Genomic DNA, 25,568 nt, shown 5'->3' on the forward strand with positions numbered 1-25,568 from the left:
CATCTGAAGATCAACTGCTGTCTCTTTTTCCATTGTCATTTGGGCATTTTCCCAGCAAATACCACAAAAAGTGTGTAAGGCAATATATATATAACTAATATATTCCAGTCTGTGTGTTGCTGACAATGCCGTAACCAAACCCAGTCAGTGTCATGTGATGTTATGTTCCAACTGTTTTGGTGAAATAACGGGAAAGTCTAGAGAGAGGAGCAAACTGAGCAGACTCGTGCCCGTGCCCTGAAGGATAATTCTGAGAGAGGGAGTCTGACACAGAAGAACATGTGTGAGTGCTCACATAGCTCCCAACTGTCCGGATGTTCGTGGGACAGTCTCTCTTTTGACAGCTCAACCCGCATCCCGGATTCTTACTGGAAAGTCCCTCATTTCCCTTTTTATTTCCTGCACTGAAGCTAAAAAAGATACAAATTTAATTAAAAGTACCTTTTGGCAGAGCCCAGAAATCTTAACGACCGACACCTGCACTTAGATACAGTGTTTCTCACTTTTAATTAAAAGTAGCTTTTGGCAGAGCCCAGAAATCTTAACGAGCTTCAGCTTCAATTGGATACAGTGTTTCTCACATTTAATTAAATAAGTAGCTTTTGGCAGAGAGCTCAGAAATCTTAACAACCGACACCTGCACTTAGATACATTGTTTCTCACATTTAATTAAATAAGTGGGCTTTTGGCAGAGCCCAGAAAGGTAAAAAGCCCTCCTGCACTGAGATACAAGTGTAACTAATAAGCTAAACAGGTCTCTTGGGGGAACTGAGACTCACAGCTTAAAGGGCAACTTCACCTTCATTAGCAAAACTGGAATAACACATAAAACAAGACCCCAAAACCCCCAGAATTGTGTTCAAACTTTACATAACCTGCCAAATTTAGTAAAATGGGAGTGGTATTTAGGGGGTGTGGTTGCAAAAATGGGCGTGGTCACAAATTGCCGCACTGCGCGCAGTTGGGAGGTAAGTGCTTATGGCTGTAGTTACACAGACCTTTCTGATAAAGCGACTGAGTTTGTACCTTTCCTTCTCCTTTAAAGGGGACACTGCCATGATATTTATGGGGTACTTTTTATTTCTGACACTGTACTCCTGATGTGCCCCCTGATTAGACCGGCGGTTCAAGCTCGGTTGCAGCTGCCATTTTACTTTGATTGACATCATCAATGCGCTGAATGACCTGCGCGGGCGCCAGAATGAAAGTGCAGCAGTGCAGCTAAGCGCTCCCTGTCTGGGCTTAGGAAGCTCCTCACAAGTATTTTTTGATGCAGAATCGCTGCCTACTGGATCAGGGAAGGAGAAAAAGGAAGAGGAAGGTCAGATTGGGATTGAGGGTTAAGGGGTTGCTTTGCTCTACTACCTGTAACCTACATGGAGCTGTGAGTACAATCTGCCAACCAAGAAAATGGCCGCACCCTTGTCTATCGGTGCCAGCTTTCATACTAAAGTTTGCTCCCATTCCATTGGACATTAGTCTGTGAGGGGAGGGATAATGAGATCCCACCCCCTTCCTGAATGAATCACACACCCTCTATCTCCTCCAGTCTGGTTGGTCACATGGTTCAGTGATATCACAGAAACCAGACGATTTGTCCCCGGAATAGGAAACCGGTCATACTGCTGGGAATTGTGTCCTGTAACTCCCTTCCCCTGTGTCCCTGGCATTGTCCCTCCCCTGCACTCACATCTCCAGCCTGGGCTACTGGGTAAGTGCTTTTCCCTCCTCCTCCTCCTCCTCCTCCTCCTCCTCCCTGCACTGTCTGTGGGACTGGGGGTTAATCCCGCTGCAGGGGCCGATAGAGAGGGGCGGCTGTGGGACTGGGGGTTAATCCCGCTGCAGGGGCTGATAGAGAGGGGCGGCTGTGGGACTGGGGGTTAATCCCGCTGCAGGGGCTGATAGAGAGGGGCGGCTGTGGGACTGGGGGTTAATCCCGCTGCAGGGGCTGATAGAGAGGGGCGGCTGTGGGACTGGGGGTTAATCCCGCTGCAGGGGCCGATAGAGAGGGGCGGCTGTGGGACTGGGGGTTAATCCCGCTGCAGGGGCCGATAGAGAGGGGCGGCTGTGGGACTGGGGGTTAATCCCGCTGCAGGGGCTGATAGAGAGGGGCGGCTGTGGGACTGGGGGTTAATCCCGCTGCAGGGGCTGATAGAGAGGGGCGGCTGTGGGACTGGGGGTTAATCCCGCTGCAGGGGCTGATAGAGAGGGGCGGCTGTGGGACTGGGGGTTAATCCCGCTGCAGGGGCTGATAGAGAGGGGCGGCTGTGGGACTGGGGGTTAATCCCGCTGCAGGGGCCGATAGAGAGGGGCGGCTGTGGGACTGGGGGTTAATCCCGCTGCAGGGGCGATAGAGAGGGGCGGCTGTGGGACTGGGGGTTAATCCCGCTGCAGGGGCTGATAGAGAGGGGCGGCTGTGGGACTGGGGGTTAATCCCGCTGCAGGGGCTGATAGAGAGGGGCGGCTGTGGGACTGGGGGTTAATCCCGCTGCAGGGGCTGATAGAGAGGGGCGGCTGTGGGACTGGGGGTTAATCCCGCTGCAGGGGCCGATAGAGAGGGGCGGCTGTGGACTGGGGGTTAATCCCGCTGCAGGGGCCGATAGAGAGGGGCGGCTGTGGACTGGGGTTAATCCCGCTGCAGGGGCCGATAGAGAGGGGCGGCTGTGGGCCTGGGGGTTAATCCCGCTGCAGGGGCTGATAGAGAGGGGCGGCTGTGGGACTGGGGGTTAATCCCGCTGCAGGGGCTGATAGAGAGGGGCGGCTGTGGGACTGGGGGTTAATCCCGCTGCAGGGGCTGATAGAGAGGGGCGGCTGTGGGACTGGGGGTTAATCCCGCTGCAGGGGCTGATAGAGAGGGGCGGCTGTGGGACTGGGGGTTAATCCCGCTGCAGGGGCCGATAGAGAGGGGCGGCTGTGGGACTGGGGGGTTAATCCCGCTTCAGGGGCCGATAGGGGCGGCTGTGGGACTGGGGGTTAATCCCGCTGCAGGGGCTGATAGAGAGGGGCGGCTGTGGGACTGGGGGTTAATCCCGCTGCAGGGGCTGATAGAGAGGGGCGGCTGTGGGACTGGGGGTTAATCCCGCTGCAGGGGCTGATAGAGAGGGGCAGCTGTGGGACTGGGGGTTAATCCCGCAGCAGGGGCCGATAGAGAGGGGCGGCTGTGGGACTGGGGGTTAATCCCGCTGCAGGGGCTGATAGAGAGGGGCAGTTTACTGATTGGATAAACCCCTCCCTGTACAACATGTATTTATTGCACTAATATCAGAGGGGGGGCCCAAGCGCAGCCCCACAGGCAGCTTTATATGGTGGGTTTCTGTTCCTTGCTGTCAGGTTCTCCAGAGATGGAACCAAGGAGGTTAGAGGGGAAATGGGAGAATGAAGAGCCGGACACTGAGGAGCCTCTGCCCACAGTAAAGAGGGAAATGGATCCCGTTCCTGGGGCCGGTGAGTAACGTTTCTGTAGGACACAGACCATCTGGTTACACAGAGCTCAGCTTTGCTGGGGGGACAGGAAGGGTTAAACCCCAGCAGGAGGTTCTGCCCTACAGACATAATTCCCAGTATAATTCCTTACTCCCAGCTTTACATGACAGTGCCCATTACTTACTGGCAGGTTCCCCAGAGCCACAACCAGAAATGTTACAGATAAAGAAAGAAGAACCGGACCCTGAGGACCATCAGACCCCAATGGAAAGCTCAGCAGCGCCACTTACTGATGGGGGTAAGTAGCCAGTATTCATTTAGAGCGAGACCCTTCTGCTTTATACTCAGTAAGGTGAGGCGCTTCCTTACTCCCAGCTTTACACGGCCCTGTCTCTCCCTTACTCCCAGCTTTACACGGCCCTGTCTCTCCCTTACTCCCAGCTTTACATGGCCCTGTCTCTCCCTTACTCCCAGCTTTACACGGCCCTGTCTCTCCCTTACTCCCAGCTTTACACGGCCCTGTCTCTCCCTTACTCCCAGCTTTACACGGCCCTGTCTCTCCCTTACTCCCAGCTTTACACGGCCCTGTCTCTCCCTTACTCGCAGCTTTACGCGGCCCTGTCTCTCCCTTACTCCCAGCTTTACACGGCCCTGTCTCTCCCTTACTCCCAGCTTTACACGGCCCTGTCTCTCCCTTACTCCCAGCTTTACATGGCCCTGTCTCTCCCTTACTCCCAGCTTTACACGGCCCTGTCTCTCCCTTACTCGCAGCTTTACGCGGCCCTGTCTCTCCCTTACTCCCAGCTTTACACGGCCCTGTCTCTCCCTTACTCCCAGCTTTACACGGCCCTGTCTCTCCCTTACTCCCAGCTTTACACGGCCCTGTCTCTCCCTTACTCCCAGCTTTACACGGCCCTGTCTCTCCCTTACTCCCAGCTTTACATGGCTGTACCTGTTCCTTATCTGCAGATCAAGCTGAGAAGGAACCAGAGATTCTGAAGATAAAAATAAAGAAAGAAGAACCGGACTCTGAGGACCATCACATCCCAATGGAAAGCTCAGCAGCGCCACTTACTGATGGGGGGAAATGGGAGAATGAAGAGCCGGACACTGAGGAGCCTCTGCCCACAATAAAGAGGGAAATGGATCCCGTTCCTGGGGCCGGTGAGTAACGTTTCTGTAGGACACAGACCATCTGGTTACACAGAGCTCAGCTTTGCTGGGGGGACAGGAAGGGTTAAACCCCAGCAGGAGGTTCTGCCCTACAGACATAATTCCCAGTATAATTCCTTACTCCCAGGTTTACATGACAGTGCCCATTACTTACTGGCAGGTTCCCCAGAGCCACAACCACAAATGTTACAGATAAAGAAAGAAGAACCGGACCCTGAGGACCATCAGACCCCAATGGAAAGCTCAGCAGCGCCACTTACTGATGGGGGTAAGTAGCCAGTGCCTTTGATTCTATATCCCCCTGCACATGTAGTAATGTGATGCACAGATAGTTGCTCACTACTGAATTAAAAGTATAAATATATCATCACTTTTACCGATTTCTCTCGTTTTTTTTCATTTCAGATGTTGACTTGACTCATGGGGATGAACGGGATCTTGTTAACTCCAAATCATTGTTACCCCAATGTAATTCTCTAGCACGTGAATCTGGTGATGCTTCTCCGAATACCCCCAAGGTGCCGCTCCAAGGGCCAACCCAGCACAGACTGAGCTTGAACCATAAAGCTGCTGGCCCAGAAACATCGGGGGTTATTTGCTGTAACTATGGGAAATGCTTTGGGTCGGATAGTGGGAACCAATGCGCTGCTGTGTATCAGAGGGAACATGCCCCGCCCATTTGCACCCAGCGGGGGTTTAACCACGATGCACTGCTCGGCCTCCAGATTCCTCGGCTGTTGCACACCGGGGAGAAACCATTCTCCTGCACAGAGTGTGGGAAAAGCTTTTGTCACAAGAGCTCCCTTATAGCCCATGAGAGGGCTCACAAAGGGGAGAAACCATTCACGTGTGCAGAATGTGGGAGGAGTTTCACTATAAAGAACCGACTCACCAAACACCAGAAAATGCACTCGGGGGAGAAACCCTTTGTGTGTTCAGAATGTGCGAAAACATTTTCCATAAAGGAGGAGCTTCAGAAACACATGTGGATGCACTCGGGGGAGAAACCATTTGCCTGTACTGAGTGTGGGAAATGTTTCCCTTTAAAAAACAGACTAACTGCACACCAGAGAACTCACACAGCGGAAAAACCATTCACCTGCACAGAATGCGGCATCAGTTTCTCCTTAAAGAGCCGGCTCAACATTCACCAGAGAATTCACACAGGGGAGAAACCATTCACCTGCACGGAATGTGGGAAAAGCTTCTCTATGAAGAACAAACTTCAGAAACACGTGAGGATTCACACGGGGGAGAAACCATTCACCTGTACGGAATGTGGGAGGAGTTTCTCCTTAAAGAGCCGGCTCATTGCTCATCAGAGGATTCACACGGGGGAGAAACCCTTCACATGCAAAGAGTGTGGGAAAAGCTTCTCTCTAAAGAAAGGTCTTCAGAAACACCTGCCAATGCACACGGGGGAGAAACCCTACGCGTGCACGGAATGTGGGAGGAGCTTCTCTCTGAACTGTAGCCTTCGCAGGCACCAGATGGTCCACACCGGGGAGAAACCCTTTCACTGCAAAGAGTGCGGGAAGAGCTTCTCCATAAAGAACGACCTTCAGAAGCACGTGAGGATCCACACGGGGGAGAAACCATTCACTTGCACACAGTGCGGCAAATGCTTCTCTCAAAAGAGCAACCTCCAAAGTCACAGTAAGACCCACACAGGGGAGAAACCATTCACCTGCCCCCAATGTGCCAAGTGCTTCTCCCATAAGTGCAGCCTGCGCAAACACCAGAAGAGCCACAGCAACCCCAAGCCTCCCATAGAGAAGCCGTTCCAGTGCGGCCAGTGTGGGAGGGGCTTCTCTTACAAGTTCACCCTCCGGAAACACCAGAAAATCCATGTAACGCCGCAGTCGGCTAGAGACTCCCAGGAACCCCCCATGCACTTTGTATCCTGTTCTTAGGAACCCCTAATCCCTCAGTAGGGGCCAGAGATCCATAGGCACCGAATGTTGTACTGTAAGAGCCAACAAGGAGAATCCATCATTTCCCTATAGCAACCCCTAGCAACCAATCAGCTGGTAGCATTACTCTATTGTGTTTGGAGTTTTGAAAGCAAGTGCCTGATACGTTATTATGGGTTGGACTAGTGGGTTGGTACAATGTTACTGAATGTGGCTGCTGTTCTAATTCCTTCTGTCTCTCCCATTCACTTCTCTGTCCCAACATACCTACTGGGTTTCTATGGGTACTGGTACTGACTGGCCTAGGGTTTGTACTATATGAGTATATAGTGTATAGTGTACCCACAACTGTAACCGTATGTGTTATTTATATGATAAACTGAGAAATCTGCCAATGTTTGTATTTCCTGTTTGTGTCTGTCCCTTTCCCTTCCCTGCACTGCTGGTTCTGACTCCTGATACAACTCCCCAATACCCATTCATTCCTCATTCTCACTGGGTTTATAGTTATGTGTAACTGTCACTGTGTCTGTCCCTTTCCCTTCCCTGCACTGCTGGTTCTGACTCCTGATACAACTCCCCAATACCCATTCATTCCTCATTCTCACTGGGTTTATAGTTATGTGTAACTGTCACTGTGCCTGTCCCTTTCCCTTCCCTGCACTGCTGGTTCTGACTCCTGATACAACTCCCCAATATCCATTCATCCCTCATTCTCACTGGGTTTATAGTTATGTGTAACTGTCACTGTGTCTGTCCCTTTCCCTTCCCTGCACTGCTGGTTCTGACTCCTGATACAACTCCCCAATATCCATTCATTCCTCATTCTCACTGGGTTTATAGTTATGTGTAACTGTCACTGTGTCTGTCCCTTTCCCTTCCCTGCACTGCTGGTTCTGACTCCTGATACAACTCCCCAATACCCATTCATCCCTCATTCTCACTGGGTTTATAGTTATGTGTAACTGTCACTGTGCCTGTCCCTTTCCCTTCCCTGCACTGCTGGTTCTGACTCCTGATACAACTCCCCAATATCCATTCATCCCTCATTCTCACTGGGTTTATAGTTATGTGTAACTGTCACTGTGTCTGTCCCTTTCCCTTCCCTGCACTGCTGGTTCTGACTCCTGATACAACTCCCCAATATCCATTCATCCCTCATTCTCACTGGGTTTATAGTTATGTGTAACTGTCACTGTGTCTGTCCCTTTCCCTTCCCTGCACTGCTGGTTCTGACTCCTGATACAACTCCCCAATATCCATTCATCCCTCATTCTCACTGGGTTTATAGTTATGTGTAACTGTCACTGTGTCTGTCCCTTTCCCTTCCCTGCACTGCTGGTTCTGACTCCTGATACAACTCCCCAATATCCATTCATTCCTTACGGACAGCCCCTCACTGCCTATCTGCCCCTCACACTGGGGCACAAGTTAGGGAGACACCTTTCCTAATGTGCAGGAATCACAGGCCCAGGGGCAGTTTGGGTACATGCTGCAGGCTGCACTGCTTATCATGCAGACAGGTAATATTACATGAATTGCCTACTGCAAGATTTGCCCCAAGGGTAAGTGGAAGAAACTGCCCCAGGGCTCATACTGTGCATGGAACACACTGTAGCCCCTGACACAGAGGGTGTGTATAGCAGGGTAAGGGCATATGGCTGTGTGTATAGTAAGGCAAGGGGGCTGGGGCGGTGGGATAGTGAGTTTATATTGAGGGGGTGCAGTTACACCTTACAGTATAGTCCGACTACAATATCGGCTCTAAATGATCTGCAGGAATAACTGCTATAACCTCGGGCTCTAATGGCACAGGAGGGTTGAGAGTTACAGTTTAATATCAGGCGGAAGAGTAAGTGCCTTATTATACCCACACTGGGCCCCAATGTACTCGGTTCTGTGAGACACCGCGTTGCTAGGCAACAGCTCCGGAACCAACGAGCTGCTGGGAATGCCTGCCCACCAACATCATGGCCGCCGCACTGCGGGGTGGGGACATGTTTAGAAAGGTTCTGCCTTACTAGGCTGTTCCCTGAGGGAAGTACCCACACTGCTCCGTATCGCTTGGGGAAGGGCACCAGACACGGTGTAAAGGGGAATCTCACCCTCCCAATTTCATTATCCTGCTCTCCATCCGCATCTCTCCCGTCTGCTATACAACGGAAAATCATATCATACTTACCGAGATTTTCGTTTCCTGGACTGGAACATGGCAGTGGGCACCAATGGGTTAATCCCCCCTGCCGTGAGGAAGGTACAGGAAATGACACAATATAAAAGACTTCCCCTTCCCCCAGCGCCCCATCTCTACTGACTGAGTGCAAAACTTAGGGTGGGAAGTCCCGTGCCCACTGCCATGTTCCAGTCCAGGAAACGAAAATCTCGGTAAGTATGATATGATTTTCCGTTTTCCTGTTCCTTCCACATGGCAGTGGGCACCAATGGGACATAACAAGCTTACAACATAGGGAGGGTAAACAATTATTTATTAGCAGTAGCCTCCGATAGAATAGCCCTTCCAAATACAGCTAAGTTAGAAGTAAAAGTGTCAAATTTATAATGCTTAGAGAAAGTACAAGGAGAAGACCAAGTTGCAGCTCTGCAAATTTCCTCTGAAGACACCTGAGCCCGGTATGCCCAAGACGCCGCCATCCCTCTCGTAGAATGTGCTTTCAGACCTGAAATCGGGGCTGCCTGTAATGAGTACGCAATTTGAATACATTCTTTAATCCATCTAGCAATGGAACCTTTTGAAGCTTTGGATCCTGGATTTTTCCCTGCAAAAGTAACCAGCAAAGCATCCGATTTGCGGATTGAAGAAGTTTTCTCTAAATAAATTCTTAGACATCTAACCACATCTAGAGTGTGGAGTTTTTTCTCAAGCTCATTCTCCGGACAGGTATGAAAAGATGGAAGGATGATCTCTTGAGACTGATGAAACTTTGAAGAGACTTTAGGGACAAAATTATCCTCTGTTCTAAGAACAACTCTGTCTTGAAAAAAGGTGATTTTGGATGGTTTGATGGATAATGCGTGGATTTCTCCTACCCTTCTGGCTGTGGTAATAGCAAGCAGAAAAGAGGTTTTTAGGCAAACCATTTTGAGAGAAGCTTTATCCAAAGGTTCAAAGGGATCTTCCATCAGAGCATTTAGTACTAAAGAGAGGTCCCAAGGAGGAATCTTCTGTTTACACACAGGTCGAAGTTTGCTAAGACCTATGAAAAATTTTTTAACCAACGGATTTTTCGCCCAAGAACAATCTGCAAAAGAAGAGATAGCTGTGACTTGTCCTTTAAGCGTAGAGTTGCTAAGGTTGCGATCCGCTCCTTCTTGAAGGAATTCGATCAAAGGGCCCACCGAATTACCAAAAGGGTTAACATTTCTGGAAGAACACCAACTGGAATAAACGTCCCAGACTTTAGAGTATTTAAGATGAGTCGAAGGCTTTTTGGAAGCCAAAATAGTAGAAAGAGCTTTGCTCGGGATTCCTTGCTGACTCAGCCGGTTCCTTTCAACTTCCATGCTGTTAAAGCCCAACTCATTGGATTTGGATGGAAGAGGGACCCTTGTGATAGAAGATCCTTGCAAATTGGAAGATGAAACGGTTTGTCTACAGCCATCTGAATTAAAAGAGGAAACCAAGGTCTCCTGGGCCACCATGGAACTAACAGAACTACATTTGCTTTGTCTTCCCTGATCTTCTTGATTGTTTTGGAGATCATTGCAGTGGGAGGAAATACGTAGGCTAGACTGAAGTTCCACTGGAAAGAAAAAGCGTCCCAGAAGATGGTTCTTTTGTCCTGTCTCCAGGAACAAAAAACTGGAATCTTCTTGTTGTGAAAATTCGCCATGAGGTCTATGGAAAATGGACCCCATTTGTTGGAAATCGTTTTGAAAACCTTTTGATTGAGTTCCCATTCTCTTGTTGAGAATTTTCTGCTGAGCCGATCTGCTAATTGGTTCTGGGTCCCCGGTATGTAACAGGCCGCTAGAAGTTTGAGATTCTTTTCTGCCCAATTCAGAATAATTGTGGTCGTGTTCAACAAACTTACAGATTTGGTGCCTCCCTGTTTGTTTAAGTAATTTACCGTAGTTTGGTTGTCTGACCTGATAAGCACTTCCTTCCCTAAGATAAGGGGACGAAAGTAAAGTAGACTCTGAAGCACTGCATTTAGCTCCCTCCAATTGGAAGATTTCTTCACATCTTGTTTTTTCCAAGTCCCTTGGCAAGTGAGTCCCTTGTAGTGAGCTCCCCAGCCCTTGAGACTGGCATCCGTGGTAATGATCTCCCACGAAGGAGGAGTTAAGGACACTGGGACTAGAAGATTCTGGGTCTCCATCCACCAGTTCAATGTGTTGATGGTGTGATCTGATAATGAAATTATCTGGGAATCCCTCCGATAATCTTTGTCCCATTGATTGAGGAAATCTACTTGTAGCTGTCTCAAGTGTATTCTTGCCCATCTGATCGAATCTATAGTGGAATTGAGTTTCCCTATAACTTGTTGGCAAACTTTCGCTGTGGTGACAGGGTGATGAATGATGGATAACACCTGTGTTTGAATATCTGGAATTTTCTCTGTGGGCAGACTGAGGTGAAATTTCTTTGTGTTGATGATGGTTCCCAAAAAAGTGATTTCTTGAGTGGGTTTCAACATTGATTTCTCCCAATTCACTAGCCATCCCCAATCCATAAGGGTTTTGATCACAATTTGAAGATGATCTAGGAGGAGTTGCCTTGTTTGAGCTTTGACTAGGAGATCGTCTAAATATCCGAAAATCTGGATCCCCTGAAGCCTGAGATGAGCTAAAAGCGGGGCTAACACCTTGGTGAAAGCTCTGGGAGCCGTAGACAGACCGAAGGGCATGGCTTGATATTGAAAATGTTTTCCCAGGATGAAAAACCTGAGAAATTTCCTGTGAGGTTTCCATATGGGAACATGGAGATACGCATCTGCGAGATCTATCTTTGCCATCCAATCTCCACGGCAGATGTGTTGTGATATAACCCTGATCGAATCCATTTTGAATGAACGAATTAACAGGACTTGGTTGAGTACTCTTAAGTTCAGAATAACCCGAAACTGACCGTTTGGTTTTTTCCTTAGAAACAGATGAGAATATATTCCTCCAAACCTCTCTTGTTTGGGCACTTCTGAAATTACTCCTTTTCTTAAAAGGTCTGAGAGAATGGAGCGAAGCTTCTTGATGGCCTCTGAAGACCTGATTTTTTCTGATGACACGAAGCTTCTCTTGGGATAACTCTTTAATTCCAAAGCATATCCTTCTGTGATGGTTTTGATGACCCAGGCATCTTTTGTATGTTGAGCCCACACTGCCCCAAACATATTTAATCTTCCTCCTACTCGAGACAGAGGGGCTCTCGCACCATCATGCTGATTTTTTATCTGTTTTCTGATCTTTCTTGTCGTAATTCTGGAATCTGGATCTCCATGGTTGCCTTTGAAAAGGTTTTCCTGGCTTGTACTGTTTGGAATCACGAAAGGACTGTTTGGGATTTCTGAATGGTTTTCTTTCTCTCTTATCTTGAGGTAAAAAAGCTGATTTTCCAGCAGAAGCTTTGGATATAATCTGCTCCAACTTTTCTCCAAAAAGCAAATTTCCTTTGAATGGGAGGGAGCAAAGATTATGTTTAGACTGAGAATCTGCATGCCAATGACGCAACCACAAGGCTCTTCTGGCTGCCACAGCCAACCCCATGGCTTTGGCTGCGAATCTAACTCCATCCAATGAAGCTTCTGAAGTAAAGTCGTTGACCATCTTTACATCTTGAATGAGCTCAATAATTTTCTCTCTCTCTACCCCAGACTTGAGGGCACTTTCTATGTCAGCAAGCCAAATATTATTGGCTCTGGCCAATGAAGTAATAGCGACAGATGTTTTACAGGCCATTCCATCAACCAGATAGAGTTTTCTGAGCGTGGCATCCTGCCTTCTTTCCATGGCATCTCTGAGAGAAACCCCTTCATCAACAGGTAAAGTAGTACGTCTGGCTACCCTAGTGATGGAAGCATCAACTTTAGGAACTGCAGTCCAGTGGCGAACATCCTGTTCTGCAAACGGGTACATTTTCTTGTTTTTTCTTGATTCTGCCAGTTTTTTGTCTGGTGTTTCCCATTCATGAAGCATCAGATTGGAAATAACTTCGTGCACTGGGAACGTATGATTCTTTTTTCCACAAGCCTTGAACATTTTGTCTTTTTTCAAAGGGGGATCAACAACATCTAGATCCAAAGTGGCTCTCATATGTTTAATAAGAGGTTCATCGGAACCTTCTGATTCGTTGTCCGAGAAGGACACTTCCCCTTCAGATACACTGGAGAATCTAATCTCCCGTTCAGGCTGCTCGCCAACTGCCGTCGCAGGGGTAGGATAATGCTTATCCATGTTGCGCATAACTTTCTCCGTCACCTCATCTACCATAGAAGCCATAGATTGTTTGAAGGTAGATTGCATCCAATCCATCATGGTATTCATCTGATCGGATGGTCCAGCGATGTCAGAGAGACACTTTTTGCATAGCCTTTTATCTTGCCAGGCCGGGTCACCACAAGCTTCACATTGCTTTCTGAGTGACTTGCTTTTGCTAGGTCTTTCACCTTGCGGTGAGCTCCTGCAACAACAATAAAATAGTACTTACCATAAAAAACATTCTTTTTTAAAAAATGGTCCCATGCTCTCACAAGTTATAAAGCTTACCCCCTGGAGCCAGAGTGTGATCGTCTGAGACTCATTACAGACAGCCTGTAAAATATATTACACACACAGGTTAAAAATTTAAACAACCTGAAGCTCCATGCGTAAAATAAAACCAATGGGTTAATTACTTACACCCAGGATCAATTTTGGTCAATAAGCACAATTGGCAAAGTTTCTGATCTGGAAAGACACCAAAAGCCAAACAGGGAAAAAAACGCCGTTTAAATTTCAAATTTGGCGCCAACCGTCCCTTTAAATCTTACCCGGAAGTTCGCGCATGCGCAGAAGCGCAAATCAGCTTCAGCTTTCCAGACCGGGGCGCTCAGCGTCTTAGCGCGCATGCGCCTCACCTGATGGATCGGCATTGCGACTTACTGCACTGTGGGCAACGGATGGCCATAAGCCCGCCGGCTTCTCTCTGCGCACTCAAAAGATGAGGATCTCGGCTGCAGGAGCATCAGACAGAGGAGAGCTACTCTGCTGGTAACGGGGGTTTGCACGACAGGAAGAAAAGAGATGGGGCGCTGGGGGAAGGGGAAGTCTTTTATATTGTGTCATTTCCTGTACCTTCCTCACGGCAGGGGGGATTAACCCATTGGTGCCCACTGCCATGTGGAAGGAACAGGAAAGGGCACTCTCTCTGATTGGTCCAGACTCAGTGGTTACATGGCGCGGTGACGTCATGAGCCACATGAACAGCAAAATAATCTCTGGGATGGGAAGTGGGAATTGTCTGATATATGTGTCCTGCCATTTCCTTCCCCCCTCCCATTCCATTCCCTGCCATTTCCCTCCCCCTGCCATTCCCTGCCAGGGCTGCTGGGCAACTGCTCTTCCCTCCCCCCCTGCACTGTCTGTGGGACTGGGGCTCCATCAGGAATGGCCTTAATGCCCTTATATCAGAGGGGTGGGGGGCTCTCCAGAGATGGAACCAAGGAGGTTAGAGGGGAAATGGGAGAATGAAGAGCCGGACACTGAGGAGCCTCTGCCCACAATAAAGAGGGAAATGGATCCCGTTCCTGGGGCCGGTGAGTAACGTTTCTGTAGGACACAGACCATCTGGTTACACAGAGCTCAGCTTTGCTGGGGGGACAGGAAGGGTTAAACCCCAGCAGGAGGTTCTGCCCTACAGACATAATTCCCAGTATAATTCCTTACTCCCAGCTTTACATGACAGTGCCCATTACTTACTGGCAGGTTCCCCAGAGCCACAACCAGAAATGTTACAGATAAAGAAAGAAGAACCGGACCCTGAGGACCATCAGACCCCAATGGAAAGCTCAGCAGCGCCACTTACTGATGGGGGTAAGTAGCCAGTGCCTTTGATTCTATATCCCCCTGCACATTTGTTCATGTAGTAATGTGATGCACAGATAGTTGCTCACTACTGAATTAAAAGTATAAATATATCATCACTTTTACCGATTTCTCTCGTTTTTTTTCATTTCAGATGTTGACTTGACTCATGGGGATGAACGGGATCTTGTTAACTCCAAATCATTGTTACCCCAATGTAATTCTCTAGCACGTGAATCTGGTGATGCTTCTCCGAATACCCCCAAGGTGCCGCTCCAAGGGCCAACCCAGCACAGACTGAGCTTGAACCATAAAGCTGCCGGCCCAGAAACATCGGGGGTTATTTGCTGTAACTGTGGGAAATGCTTTGGGTCGGATAGTGAGCTGTTTGCACACCGGAGTGTCTGTACTGGCAGGAATTGTGATACAATGCTCACAGGGGGGAAACCCTTCATCTGCACAGAGTATGAGGCACAGGCCAGGGTTAAACAGAATCACCGAAGTCAGATGGGAGAGAAGCCCTTCACGTGCACAGATTGCGGACAAGCATTTAGCCACAAGTACAAACTGCTGGTTCACGTGAGCACCCACACGGGGGTCAAACCATTCTCCTGTACGGAATGTGGCAAAAGCTTCTGCTTAAAAAATACCCTCACCCGTCACCAAAAGATTCACACAGGAGAGAAACCTTTCATCTGTACTGAATGCGGGAAAAGCTTCTCCACCAAAAATATCCTTCAGACCCACCGGAGAATTCACACCGGGGAGAAACCCTTCACCTGCTCAGAATGCGGCAGGGGTTTCTCTCAGAAGGTCAGCCTTCGCTTGCACCATAAAATCCACACAAGGGAGAAACCATTTAAGTGCACAGAATGTGGGGCTGGATTCTCTAACAGCAGCAGCCTGCACAATCACCAGAAAATTCACCCGGGGGTAAAACCCTTCACCTGTACGGAATGCTGGAAAAGTTTTACCCATAAGTACCAACTCCTTGTTCACATGATCACTCACACGGGGGTGAAACCCTTTACCTGCACGGAGTGTGGGAAAAGCTTCCCTTTGAAGAAGAGACTGACCAGCCACCAGAAGATCCACACGGAGACTGTAGAATATCATCTATTTATTATAAAATTTTGTGTAAGTATTATGGTCAAAGTACCACTCACCAAGGTGATAGCAAAATATCTTTATTGTGTGGAGTTACAAATTATATGCAAAGTACAAACAGCCAGTCAAACATACCCTTGACAGCTCACAGGAGTAATCTGTACAATTAATGCATATAAAAAATAATGTTAAGTATATGTAGTATGTGTGTATGTTTCATATATGTGTGTGTGTGTGTCTGGATGTGTGCCCATCTCTCAGGGAGAGAGACCTGTCTGTCCCTCCAGGACAGAGAGCGAGATGTGTCTGTCCCTCCTGGGAAGAGAGAGAGAGCAAGAGACTTGTGCCCCAGAGTATATGCCTGGTGTCAGTATGTCCCTACCCCCCAAGTATCTATAAAAGGCAAGAACATATGTTAAAAGGCGTGCTCAGTCCTTTCCCAAATTAACTTACAACATGTGTGAATGATAGGTATACATTTCATATGCTGTGGAATTATAATTCTGTGAAAATATATTACAAATCCCCCTCAAATGGATAACCTATATTCAACACATCATAACTTTATTTTGAACTCAGGAATGTAAAGTCCATGGGAAAAAATCCTCAGATCTTCAAACGTCTCTTGGAACCTGTGAAATGTCCATGATGTAAATATTATGTAATAACAATTCATTATCATGTAATGAGATGGGAAACAGCGATAGGATATAAGATCTAATCTAACTATCCCTAAGCGTGTTTCTTCCAACTCAGATGAACTTTATTTCCTTTTGGATTCAGCTATAGTCATTGTCCTCCAATGTTTTAGTATTAAACTTTCCATGCAACCTTCCTTATCCCTCTGTTTTTTATTGTAGTTGATTGTAACTTCTTCATCCCGTCTTTTTACAGCGTAGTACCAACATGTACCTAAGCAGAAGCCAATAGTATTACAGGTGCCCAGAAATCAATTAACTAATAGCTCTTGTTATTTCTTAACCCATTCTTTTATACAGCACTTGGCAAACATTTCTCCTGTGAATGATGCCGGGAACATCTTTTTGGAATCTTTATCCATTCCATATAAGAGCTTCCTTTGATTCTCTGGCCTTGCAAGGCTTAGAACAAAATAATACTTGACATCCATTCAGGCGTGAGCTACCGAGTCCCTATGGAGAATAAGGGAGCTGCACTGGTACATGTATTCACCAACACACTTTTTAGGCCCTGGCCATTCACAGTCTATACAGAGTCAGGAACAGGTGTAGCCTGGGTAAGCTTTACTCGTTTAGTCTTATGTATTCTTGGGAAAAAGAATATCAGTCACTGAGTTTCAGATACTGTAGGAGGCAGGGGGCAACACTGGGAGTAGTAACACAGTTGTTGCAGGTTTAAAAATAACTTTGAGCTTAAGAACAGATTCATCACACCCCTTAGGTAGGCCTTTAACAGCAAACACAGTCTTTGGGGAAAACACCAGCTGGAATAACAGGCAAAGATACAACCTCTTTAGAAGAGAGTCCAAAATGTAGCCAGTCCACTACTGGTTAATGACAAGTTTCAATCATCCTCCATTTGTCTTTTGCTGAAATTCCACTTTGTATTTCCAAATACTCCTCAATTTTATCCTAAATTACAGTCTCTGTTACAACTGCATCACCTTTACATCAGGTTTCCTTGGGTGATGTTGTCTCCATTCCTGTTGCAGACAGATGCATCTTCTCCATGTGTCCTCTATCCCTGACCTACACTGAAATATCAGTGTCACTAAACCTATATTTATAGGTATATAATAACCCAATAACTGTATTACCATGTCATTCCATGCAGAACTTGTTACTGTCTGGGAAAAACATCAACAAGAAATAAATGTGAGCTTTTGTGTATTATGTAAGTGTATGATGAATTTACAAAAAAACTAAAAACTGAATTACTTTAACAAAAAAAAAAATAATATAAACAAACCAAATAATAGTAGGGGTACAGTACTGTAAGGGGAATAAAGGGAACATGTTTATAAAAATGAACCCTCATTTTACACTTTAACAAAATTGATAACTAATTTAAACCTATCATTTTACATTTCCATGGATGAGAATACAATATAAATGAACACGTTTCATAGAGACACTTCTAAACATTCATACACAAATTTATCCAAAGTACACATGAATACACAAATGTGAGTAGATTTAAAATTAGACCTATTGGAAAAGTGAGGTACATGATTAAATTCACTTTAACTATTATTTCTTTGAGGTATAAAATAATATATATATCATCATACATATGAGTACATTTTTTATTTATGCTATTACCACAATTCATCATCATAATATGTAAACTAATACCAGAGAGCATCACTTGTACTTTCTGCCTTTTATCACAAACTTGTACTGTTGATACGGCATCAGCAGCTTTAAACAGCAAGTACAAACTTGGAAAAACTGCAACCAACTATTTTGCAAACAAAAGTATTTCATACCATTTTATATATTCAAGACCCATTAGCAATTTAAAAAAAAATGTAACATTAATAACTCTTCTTTGCATAATTTTGCTAGTTTGAGCTTGATATATCAGGTACTAATGACGATTTAGTCAAAACATCTCACAAATTTGTGTATTACACATGAAACTTCATACAAATAACTCGTGGTATAACATAATGACTTAAGAGATCAGTTATTTCCCTCCTTCTAGATAATAAATATGCATTATTTCGTAACATTTTTAATTAACTATACCTTGAATGTTATGTGGGTTTCTTATATGTTTCTTTTTTATATGTTTCTTATGTATACACTATGGCTTCATTAACAAATATTACTACCCTTCAGAGATGTTATTACCTTTTAAAAAGATAATTACATATGCTTCATGTGATTCTTACCCCTTATTCCATTATCCTTTGTTAGTAAGTCTTACAACCTATACTACAATGTATAAAGATAAAGGAATATATTATTATATCATCACCATAACAGCTGACCCATATCAAAACCACACTTGATTTGGATCCCCCTTCATTCCCTAAAGGAACTTGTAAAACTATTTATGTTCTCACACATCTCTGCTGTCAGTCAGTTCAGGGTATCAACTACTCTTGTAATATAATCTATAGTTATAGCTAACTCAGGGATCCTGGCATGTGAAACAAAAATACCTTTAACAGTTGCCAGTTGCCAAATGGGAGACAAGCATGTCATTCAGACACACTAAAACACTATGACCTTGACAAAATATACATTCAACAATGTGTACGTACATTTAACAAAATAAAAATTTAATAATGGATCCAGACTCGGTCATAATAAAAACATTAACATATACATCTTGTAATTCATCTCTGTTGATTTTAAACTGTTTATCGTATAATTGGCCAGATTATCCGATAAATCTCAAAATATAATCATCAAAGATCTTTAAGATGTCTATGGAGTACTCTTAAAAAATATCATTGCAAGATATCATTCTTTATACATTTTAGAAAAATGCCAATACATTAATCTGCGCTGTAACACTTTTTCCTGTGCACTTTTAGTTCTTCATTTACCACATATTATCTATGGGATTTAATCCTTAAGGAAACATTTTGCAAACAAATGGGGCAGACTGTTAATGTATGTTAATCACCCCTTATCCACATCAACCACCATCCCTACATGCACCTGTCAGTCACCTATAAACACCATGTGACACATTGTGACTAAAATCCTCGTGCAGATGGAACACCACAATAGTATTTAAACTAAGTAAGGATATCATTCCCTCACCTTGGTTCACTCAATTAGTCTAATTTATTATATTGCAATGGGTTAATCTGTTTGACTACATGAGCACCAAACTATTAATCTCACATGCAATTTTCCTCATGCACTTTCAAAAGAGGAAACAAATTCAAATAACAATTTCCTTTTCCACTTGGACTAAACCATAATTCCTAGGGAAAATTAGGAAAAACATTAAGACAAGGTTCAACATATTAGAGACATAAATTCAGAAATAACTTTGTTTTTGCCATATCATACTATGAGTTGGCTATTCCCTCCCCCTCACATAGGTAAATATACCCCGTATACTAATGACCCCCAGCAGCTGTTCTGCTGTCTCAAGGAATTGCTGTTCTAGCACCTTAGCAAATTCCATTCCCTTTTAACAAAGTAAAAATATCCACTAAGTGCATCTGTTAATACACATACATCATAAGGACTTACAGTATTTAACCTTCATAGGTTCTTATTCAGTAAAGGTTGGCAAACTAAATTTTAATTTATGATACTTTTTTCAATAGTCAATATACATGGAAATGAAAATGCAGCATACTAGAATACATTCTCCCACATAAACAATATCTGCACATTACCCCATGGCTTACCAGCTCCAGTTAGCAGCATACAAAGTATTGTTTAATTAATCTGGGGATAACCCTGTCCATATTAGGCAAAATTATATGGGACTTGCTTTAAATATATGTTTATGTGAAAGACAGGCTATTTAAACACAATACACATTTCCATGTATATATTAACTTTGCATTACAACAAATCTTAAACCTTTGGTTACTTAATACAAATGTTACAAACCTTTAGTGAATAATTTAGGTCAAGTTAACATTAACCCTTTGATTTCATTTCTATTAATCGTTTTAACAACAGAGAATAGCTCCTTCTCTCCTGACCTCTATGGGTTGTGCTGGTCAGTTTGGGATTGCAGCTGTTGCTAGTCTGTATACCAGAGTCACATCTTTGGGAATCCCTATTTACCTGACCTTCTCCATTATTATTAATTCTTTTTATATGCCGACGTAGCCGGAAGCACTTGCGAATTATGTGACCTGTATTTTTACAAAAATTACAAAAAGTCTTCTTTAAACCTTCTTCCCTCAAGGATCCTATCTGCTTGTCAGTAGATTCTGAGCTGCGTGACAGAAGTTCCAGTCTATATTTCTCAATAAAAGCTATTGTGTCTTGGAATGAACTACAACTGGATGCATGCACAATAGCTACAGGATCAAGAAATATACATTTTTGTACAAATTCATTGATCATGGCCTTGGGTGCTGGTTGATTTGTATCAGTTAATTCCATGACCAATCTGTAGGCTTTTTCAAACATTGCTGCAAATGCAAAAACATCATCCTGCAACTTGCATGTCTTAAATCTACTGATCAATTCTACAGAAGGAATCTCACCATTAGTGATTAAAAACAACTGTTTGACTCTTTCAAACTCATTGCACTCACCATCAATACTATTTAAGTCTGGCAACCGACTTGTTACAGACACAGGCAGCCATCTTCTAAACATGGTGTTTTTTTGTGCTTCTGAGAGATCATACTTGGCACAGTAAGTCTCAAATATGTGACTATTTCCAATCAAAGTCCTGCACTTATCAAACTTCGGAAAAGTCTCAACAATTTTTAACAAATGTTTTTCAATTTTTAATTTTAACTTTGCCGTTTGATAATCTAACTCTGGGTCATTAATATCTGGATACTCTGGGACTGTCTCTGTTCTTTATTGATCACAGAAACATGTGTCACTTTACTTTGCTTCAAAACTGCCTCAATTTCTGTCAGTCTGACATTATGTTTTTCTATCTCTGTCAAAATCTCAGAGCCACATTTCTCTTGTTTTAAAGTTCCAGAGACAGCCTGTACCCCCTCAGTGTCCCTCTCACTAGAGCACATTAACGTGTTAAATGTTTTAACCATTAACATTACATTGTTAATTTTGTGCTTTAGTTTAGAAAATGACACTCCTTCATCTAACTTTATATTCGCATCCACACACTGACTATAAAGATACGACCATAACTTTGCATCAGACAAGTCTTTTGGAATTTTAAATTCTAATTTGCTCTTACCTGACAAATTATTAATAAAATCCATACTTACAGAAAGCAGAATACTCCTTGCTGCACTCCTGTTTCAATGCCTCTGATACTTACACAAATCCGCTCTAGGTTCTTTTACTTACAGACTTCTGGAAGCTTCATACATACAGCACACTCTATCCTCTATCCCCCCTTATGAAGCTTTCAAAGTGGGTATATGTGTGATATGTAAAGCCCAGTGTCTATTAATCTGGCAGGCTCGCCAATGTAGAATATCATCTATTTATTATAAAATTTTGTGTAAGTATTATGGTCAAAGTACCACTCACCAAGGTGATAGCAAAATATCTTTATTGTGTGGAGTTACAAATTATATGCCAAGTACAAACAGCCAGTCACACATACCCTTGACAGCTCACAGGAGTAATCTGTACAATTAATGCATATAAAAAATAATGTTAAGTATATGTAGTATGTGTGTATGTTTCATATATGTGTGTGAGCTGTCAAGGGTATGTTTGACTGGCTGTTTGTACTTTGCATATAATTTGTAACTCCACACAATAAAGATATTTTGCTATCACCTTGGTGAGTGGTACTTTGACCATAATATTTACTTACAAAATTTTATAATAAATAGATGAGATTCTACAGAGACAAAGCATTTCACATGCGCCGAATGTGGCAAAAGCTTCTCTTTAAAAAAGGGACTTACCCGCCACCTGAAAATCCACAGCGAGGAAAAACCATTCCGGTGTAAAGAGTGCGGCAAAGAGTTTTCTATGAAGAATTATCTTCAGAGACACGAAATCGTTCACACAGGGAAGAAACCATTCACGTGCACAGAGTGTGGGAGGAGCTTCTCTCACAAGTTCAGCCTTCACATCCACCATAGGATTCACACGGGGGAGAAACCATTTACCTGCACAGAGTGTGGGAAAGGCTTCTCTATCAAATATGATCTTCAAATTCACCAGCGGATTCACACGGGGGAGAAACCATTCATGTGCAGTGAATGTGGGAAAAGCTTCTCCCACAAGAGCAGCCTTCGCATCCACCAGAGACTTCACACGGGGGAGACCCCGTTTACCTGCACAGAGTGTGGCAAATGTTTCTCCCATAAGAATAACCTACAGATACACCAGAAATTTCATACAGGGGATAAATTCTGACTAAATTTGATGTTTTGTTGCACAAACGTTGCAGTCTTCATCAGTGAACAGGGAGATGGCAATAGCCAATAGTGGGGAAAACTTCACCTGAAATCATATAGAATAAAGACATAGGCATACAAGTTCCTGTGATGTGTACATTCTTCATTGGCCAATAGGAGGCTCTAGACTAACCATTTACAGCACTGTGTGCTACATTGCTTTTTATTCTACATAAAGAGACACCCAAAGCTGCCATGTTAGTTTCTGTTTTCAGAGTGTCATTTTCACATGCAGCCACATGATGGCGCCCTTTCCTCACTCAAATCTGATGTCCCTGAGCAGCATTTTGGCCCAGCTCTGTGCTCTGGTTGGACTGAGGGTGAGCTGAACCCTGAATATGGTGCTGCCACTAATGCTGCACTGTATTCAGGGGGGCAGTTAAATACAAGAGAGCCTGGGGCAAGTAGACTTGAGCTACTAAAGAGGCATTTGTTGGTTTAACGGATCTCGCATGGTGTAGGTCTGACTTCATGTTGGTCACGTGACCCCATGACATAAATACTTACTGACCTAAATATCAGCCCTCCTGTATCCCTGCCTCTTTACTGTTCTATTCCCTATGAATTAAATCTGGGATATAACATCCAATAGGGGGCTGCGGTGTATACAGTGCAGCTTAGAGGGGTGCACCCCATCCCTCAGGCCCCATATTACTAGGGGTGATTATTTTTTATTTATGTATAGTTTTTTAATTTTTACATTTTTAATAAGCACTCACCCCAAATCCCCCCCTAACTGGCCTTCAGGCTGGGCCCCCTTAGCTCATAACAAGGTTACAGATATATAGAAACATTGGGGTAACAGTCACCCCGCTATAGTTCCAGGGGTACCCAGGGCACAAGCACTCACCCCAAATCCCCCCTAACTGGCCTTCAGGCTGGGCCCCCTTAGCCCATAACAGGGTTACAGATATATAGAAACATTGGGGTAACAGTCACCCCGCTATAGTTCCAGGGGTACCCAGGGCACAAATAAGCACTCACCCCAAATCCCCCCTAACTGGCCTTCAGGCTGGGCCCCCTTAGCCCATAACAGGGTTACAGATATATAGAAACATTGGGGTAACAGTCACCCCGCTATAGTTCCAGGGGTACCCAGGGCACAAATAAGCACTCACCCCAAATCCCCCCCTAACTGGCCTTCAGGCTGGGCCCCCTTAGCCCATAACAAGGTTACAGATATATAGAAACATTGGGGTAACAGTCACCCTGCTATAGTTCCAGGGGTACCCAGGGCACAAATAAGCACTCACCCCAAATCCCCCCCTAACTGGCCTTCAGGCTGGGCCCCCTTAGCCCATAACAAGGTTACAGATATGTAGAAACATTGGGGTAACAGTCACCCTGCTATAGTTCCAGGGGTACCCAGGGCACAAATAAGCACTCACCCCAAATCCCCCCCTAACTGGCCTTCAGGCTGGGCCCCCTTAGCCCATAACAAGGTTACAGATATATAGAAACATTGGGGTAACAGTCACCCCGCTATAGTTCCAGGGGTACCCAGGGCACAAATAAGCACTCACCCCAAATCCCCCCCTAACTGGCCTTCAGGCTGGGCCCCCTTAGCCCATAACAAGGTTACAGATATATAGAAACATTGGGGTAACAGTCACCCTGCTATAGTTCCAGGGGTACCCAGGGCACAAATAAGCACTCACCCCAAATCCCCCCCTAACTGGCCTTCAGGCTGGGCCCCCTTAGCCCATAACAAGGTTACAGATATATAGAAACATTGGGGTAACAGTCACCCCGCTATAGTTCCAGGGGTACCCAGGGCACAAATAAGCACTCACCCCAAATCCCCTCCTAACTGGCCTTCAGGCTGGGCCCCCTTAGCCCATAACAAGGTTACAGATATATAGAAACATTGGGGTAACAGTCACCCCGCTATAGTTCCAGGGGTACCCAGGGCACAAATAAGCACTCACCCCAAATCCCCCCCTAACTGGCCTTCAGGCTGGGCCCCCTTAGCCCATAACAAGGTTACAGATATATAGAAACATTGGGGTAACAGTCACCCCGCTATAGTTCCAGGGGTACCCAGGGCACAAATAAGCACTCACCCCAAATCCCCCCCTAACTGGCCTTCAGGCTGGGCCCCCTTAGCCCATAACAAGGTTACAGATATATAGAAACATTGGGGTAACAGTCACCCCGCTATAGTTCCAGGGGTACCCAGGGCACAAATAAGCACTCACCCCAAATCCCCCCCTAACTGGCCTTCAGGCTGGGCCCCCTTAGCCCATAACAAGGTTACAGATATATAGAAACATTGGGGTAACAGTCACCCCGCTATAGTTCCAGGGGTACCCAGGGCACAAATAAGCACTAACCCTAACTGATAGCCCTTGAGAAAGTCACACTAAGAATGACAAAATGTGTCGGGCAGTAAACTGATGGGTTGTGGGTAATGGTGGCATCTTAAAGGACAAGGAAAATAAATGGAACCCTATATTTATTCTGCATAAAGCTATACCTGCCTGAGTAACAGCCCTAGAAGCTCCCTCTGTTTGTTTAAGATAGCAGCTGCCATTTTACCTTGGTCTCCGTAGCTTCCTGCTGCAGCTCTGGCTGCTAGTAGCTCAGATTACACAGCACAGTTGGAAGGGGGAGAGAGGAGCAAACTGAGCAGACTCGTGCCCTGAAGGATAATTCTGAGAGAGGGAGTCTGACACAGAAGAGCATGTGACACAAAAGGAGACAATAAATCCTGTGTTTCTTTTGATAGAGGACTCAGTGCAGCTGTGAGTGCTTATGGCTGTATTTACATAGACCTTTCTGATAAAGCTACTGAGTTTGTACCTTTCCTTCCCCTGTAAGGCGGCCATAGATGTTCCGCTCTGCTTGTTTGGCGACATTGTGAAACCAATGGGAGATATCGGGCTAATTCTAACGTTCGGCCC

General features: G+C 45.1%; 3 protein-coding genes across 4 annotated transcripts in view; all 3 read left to right on the forward strand.

Annotated features, from left to right (window-relative positions):
* The first annotated feature begins 3,407 nt into the window (after positions 1-3,407).
* On the forward strand, positions 3,408-6,904 carry LOC116411615 (gastrula zinc finger protein XlCGF26.1-like). 2 transcript variants are annotated; one of them, XM_031904257.1, is made up of 3 exons: positions 3,408-3,444; positions 4,757-4,864; positions 5,002-6,904. In XM_031904257.1, exons 1-3 carry the CDS (start codon positions 3,423-3,425, stop codon positions 6,507-6,509), a joined length of 1,638 nt encoding a protein of 545 aa, XP_031760117.1. In that variant the 5' UTR covers positions 3,408-3,422; the 3' UTR covers positions 6,510-6,904. The 2 variants fall into 2 exon arrangements, with proteins under 2 accessions (XP_031760117.1, XP_031760116.1); XM_031904256.1 differs by lacking the exon at positions 3,408-3,444 and adding an exon at positions 4,548-4,587.
* On the forward strand, positions 3,451-4,547 carry LOC116411638 (gastrula zinc finger protein 5-1-like; the record flags this gene model as incomplete). Its single annotated transcript, XM_031904329.1, has 2 exons — positions 3,451-3,721; positions 4,393-4,547. Coding segments are annotated over exons 1-2 (240 nt in total), but the record flags the coding sequence as incomplete, so codon positions are not given.
* Positions 6,905-14,499: 7,595 nt separating the features above from the next.
* Positions 14,500-25,568, forward strand: part of LOC101735118 (zinc finger protein 721-like) — a 28,388-nt gene continuing 17,319 nt past the window's right edge. Inside the window, exons 1-3 of the mRNA XM_031903959.1 lie at positions 14,500-14,534; positions 14,680-15,623; positions 22,106-22,619. Coding sequence (XP_031759819.1) covers positions 14,501-14,534; positions 14,680-15,623; positions 22,106-22,619 — 1,492 coding nt within the window. The 5' untranslated portion in view covers position 14,500. The remainder of the gene's footprint in view (positions 14,535-14,679; positions 15,624-22,105; positions 22,620-25,568) is intronic.

The sequence above is a fragment of the Xenopus tropicalis genome, chromosome 6, assembly GCF_000004195.4.
Source record: "Xenopus tropicalis strain Nigerian chromosome 6, UCB_Xtro_10.0, whole genome shotgun sequence".
Taxonomy (NCBI): Eukaryota; Metazoa; Chordata; class Amphibia; order Anura; family Pipidae; genus Xenopus; species Xenopus tropicalis.

Excerpts from the sequence above, each read along its gene's own strand:
- LOC116411615 (XM_031904257.1), top strand. The coding sequence starts at position 3,423 with ATGGATCCCGTTCCTGGGGCCG. Across the intron at positions 3,445-4,756 it reads GGATCCCGTTCCTGGGGCCG|GTTCCCCAGAGCCACAACCA; the intron begins GTGAGTAACGTT and ends ACTTACTGGCAG. Across the intron at positions 4,865-5,001 it reads AGCGCCACTTACTGATGGGG|ATGTTGACTTGACTCATGGG; the intron begins GTAAGTAGCCAG and ends TTTTCATTTCAG.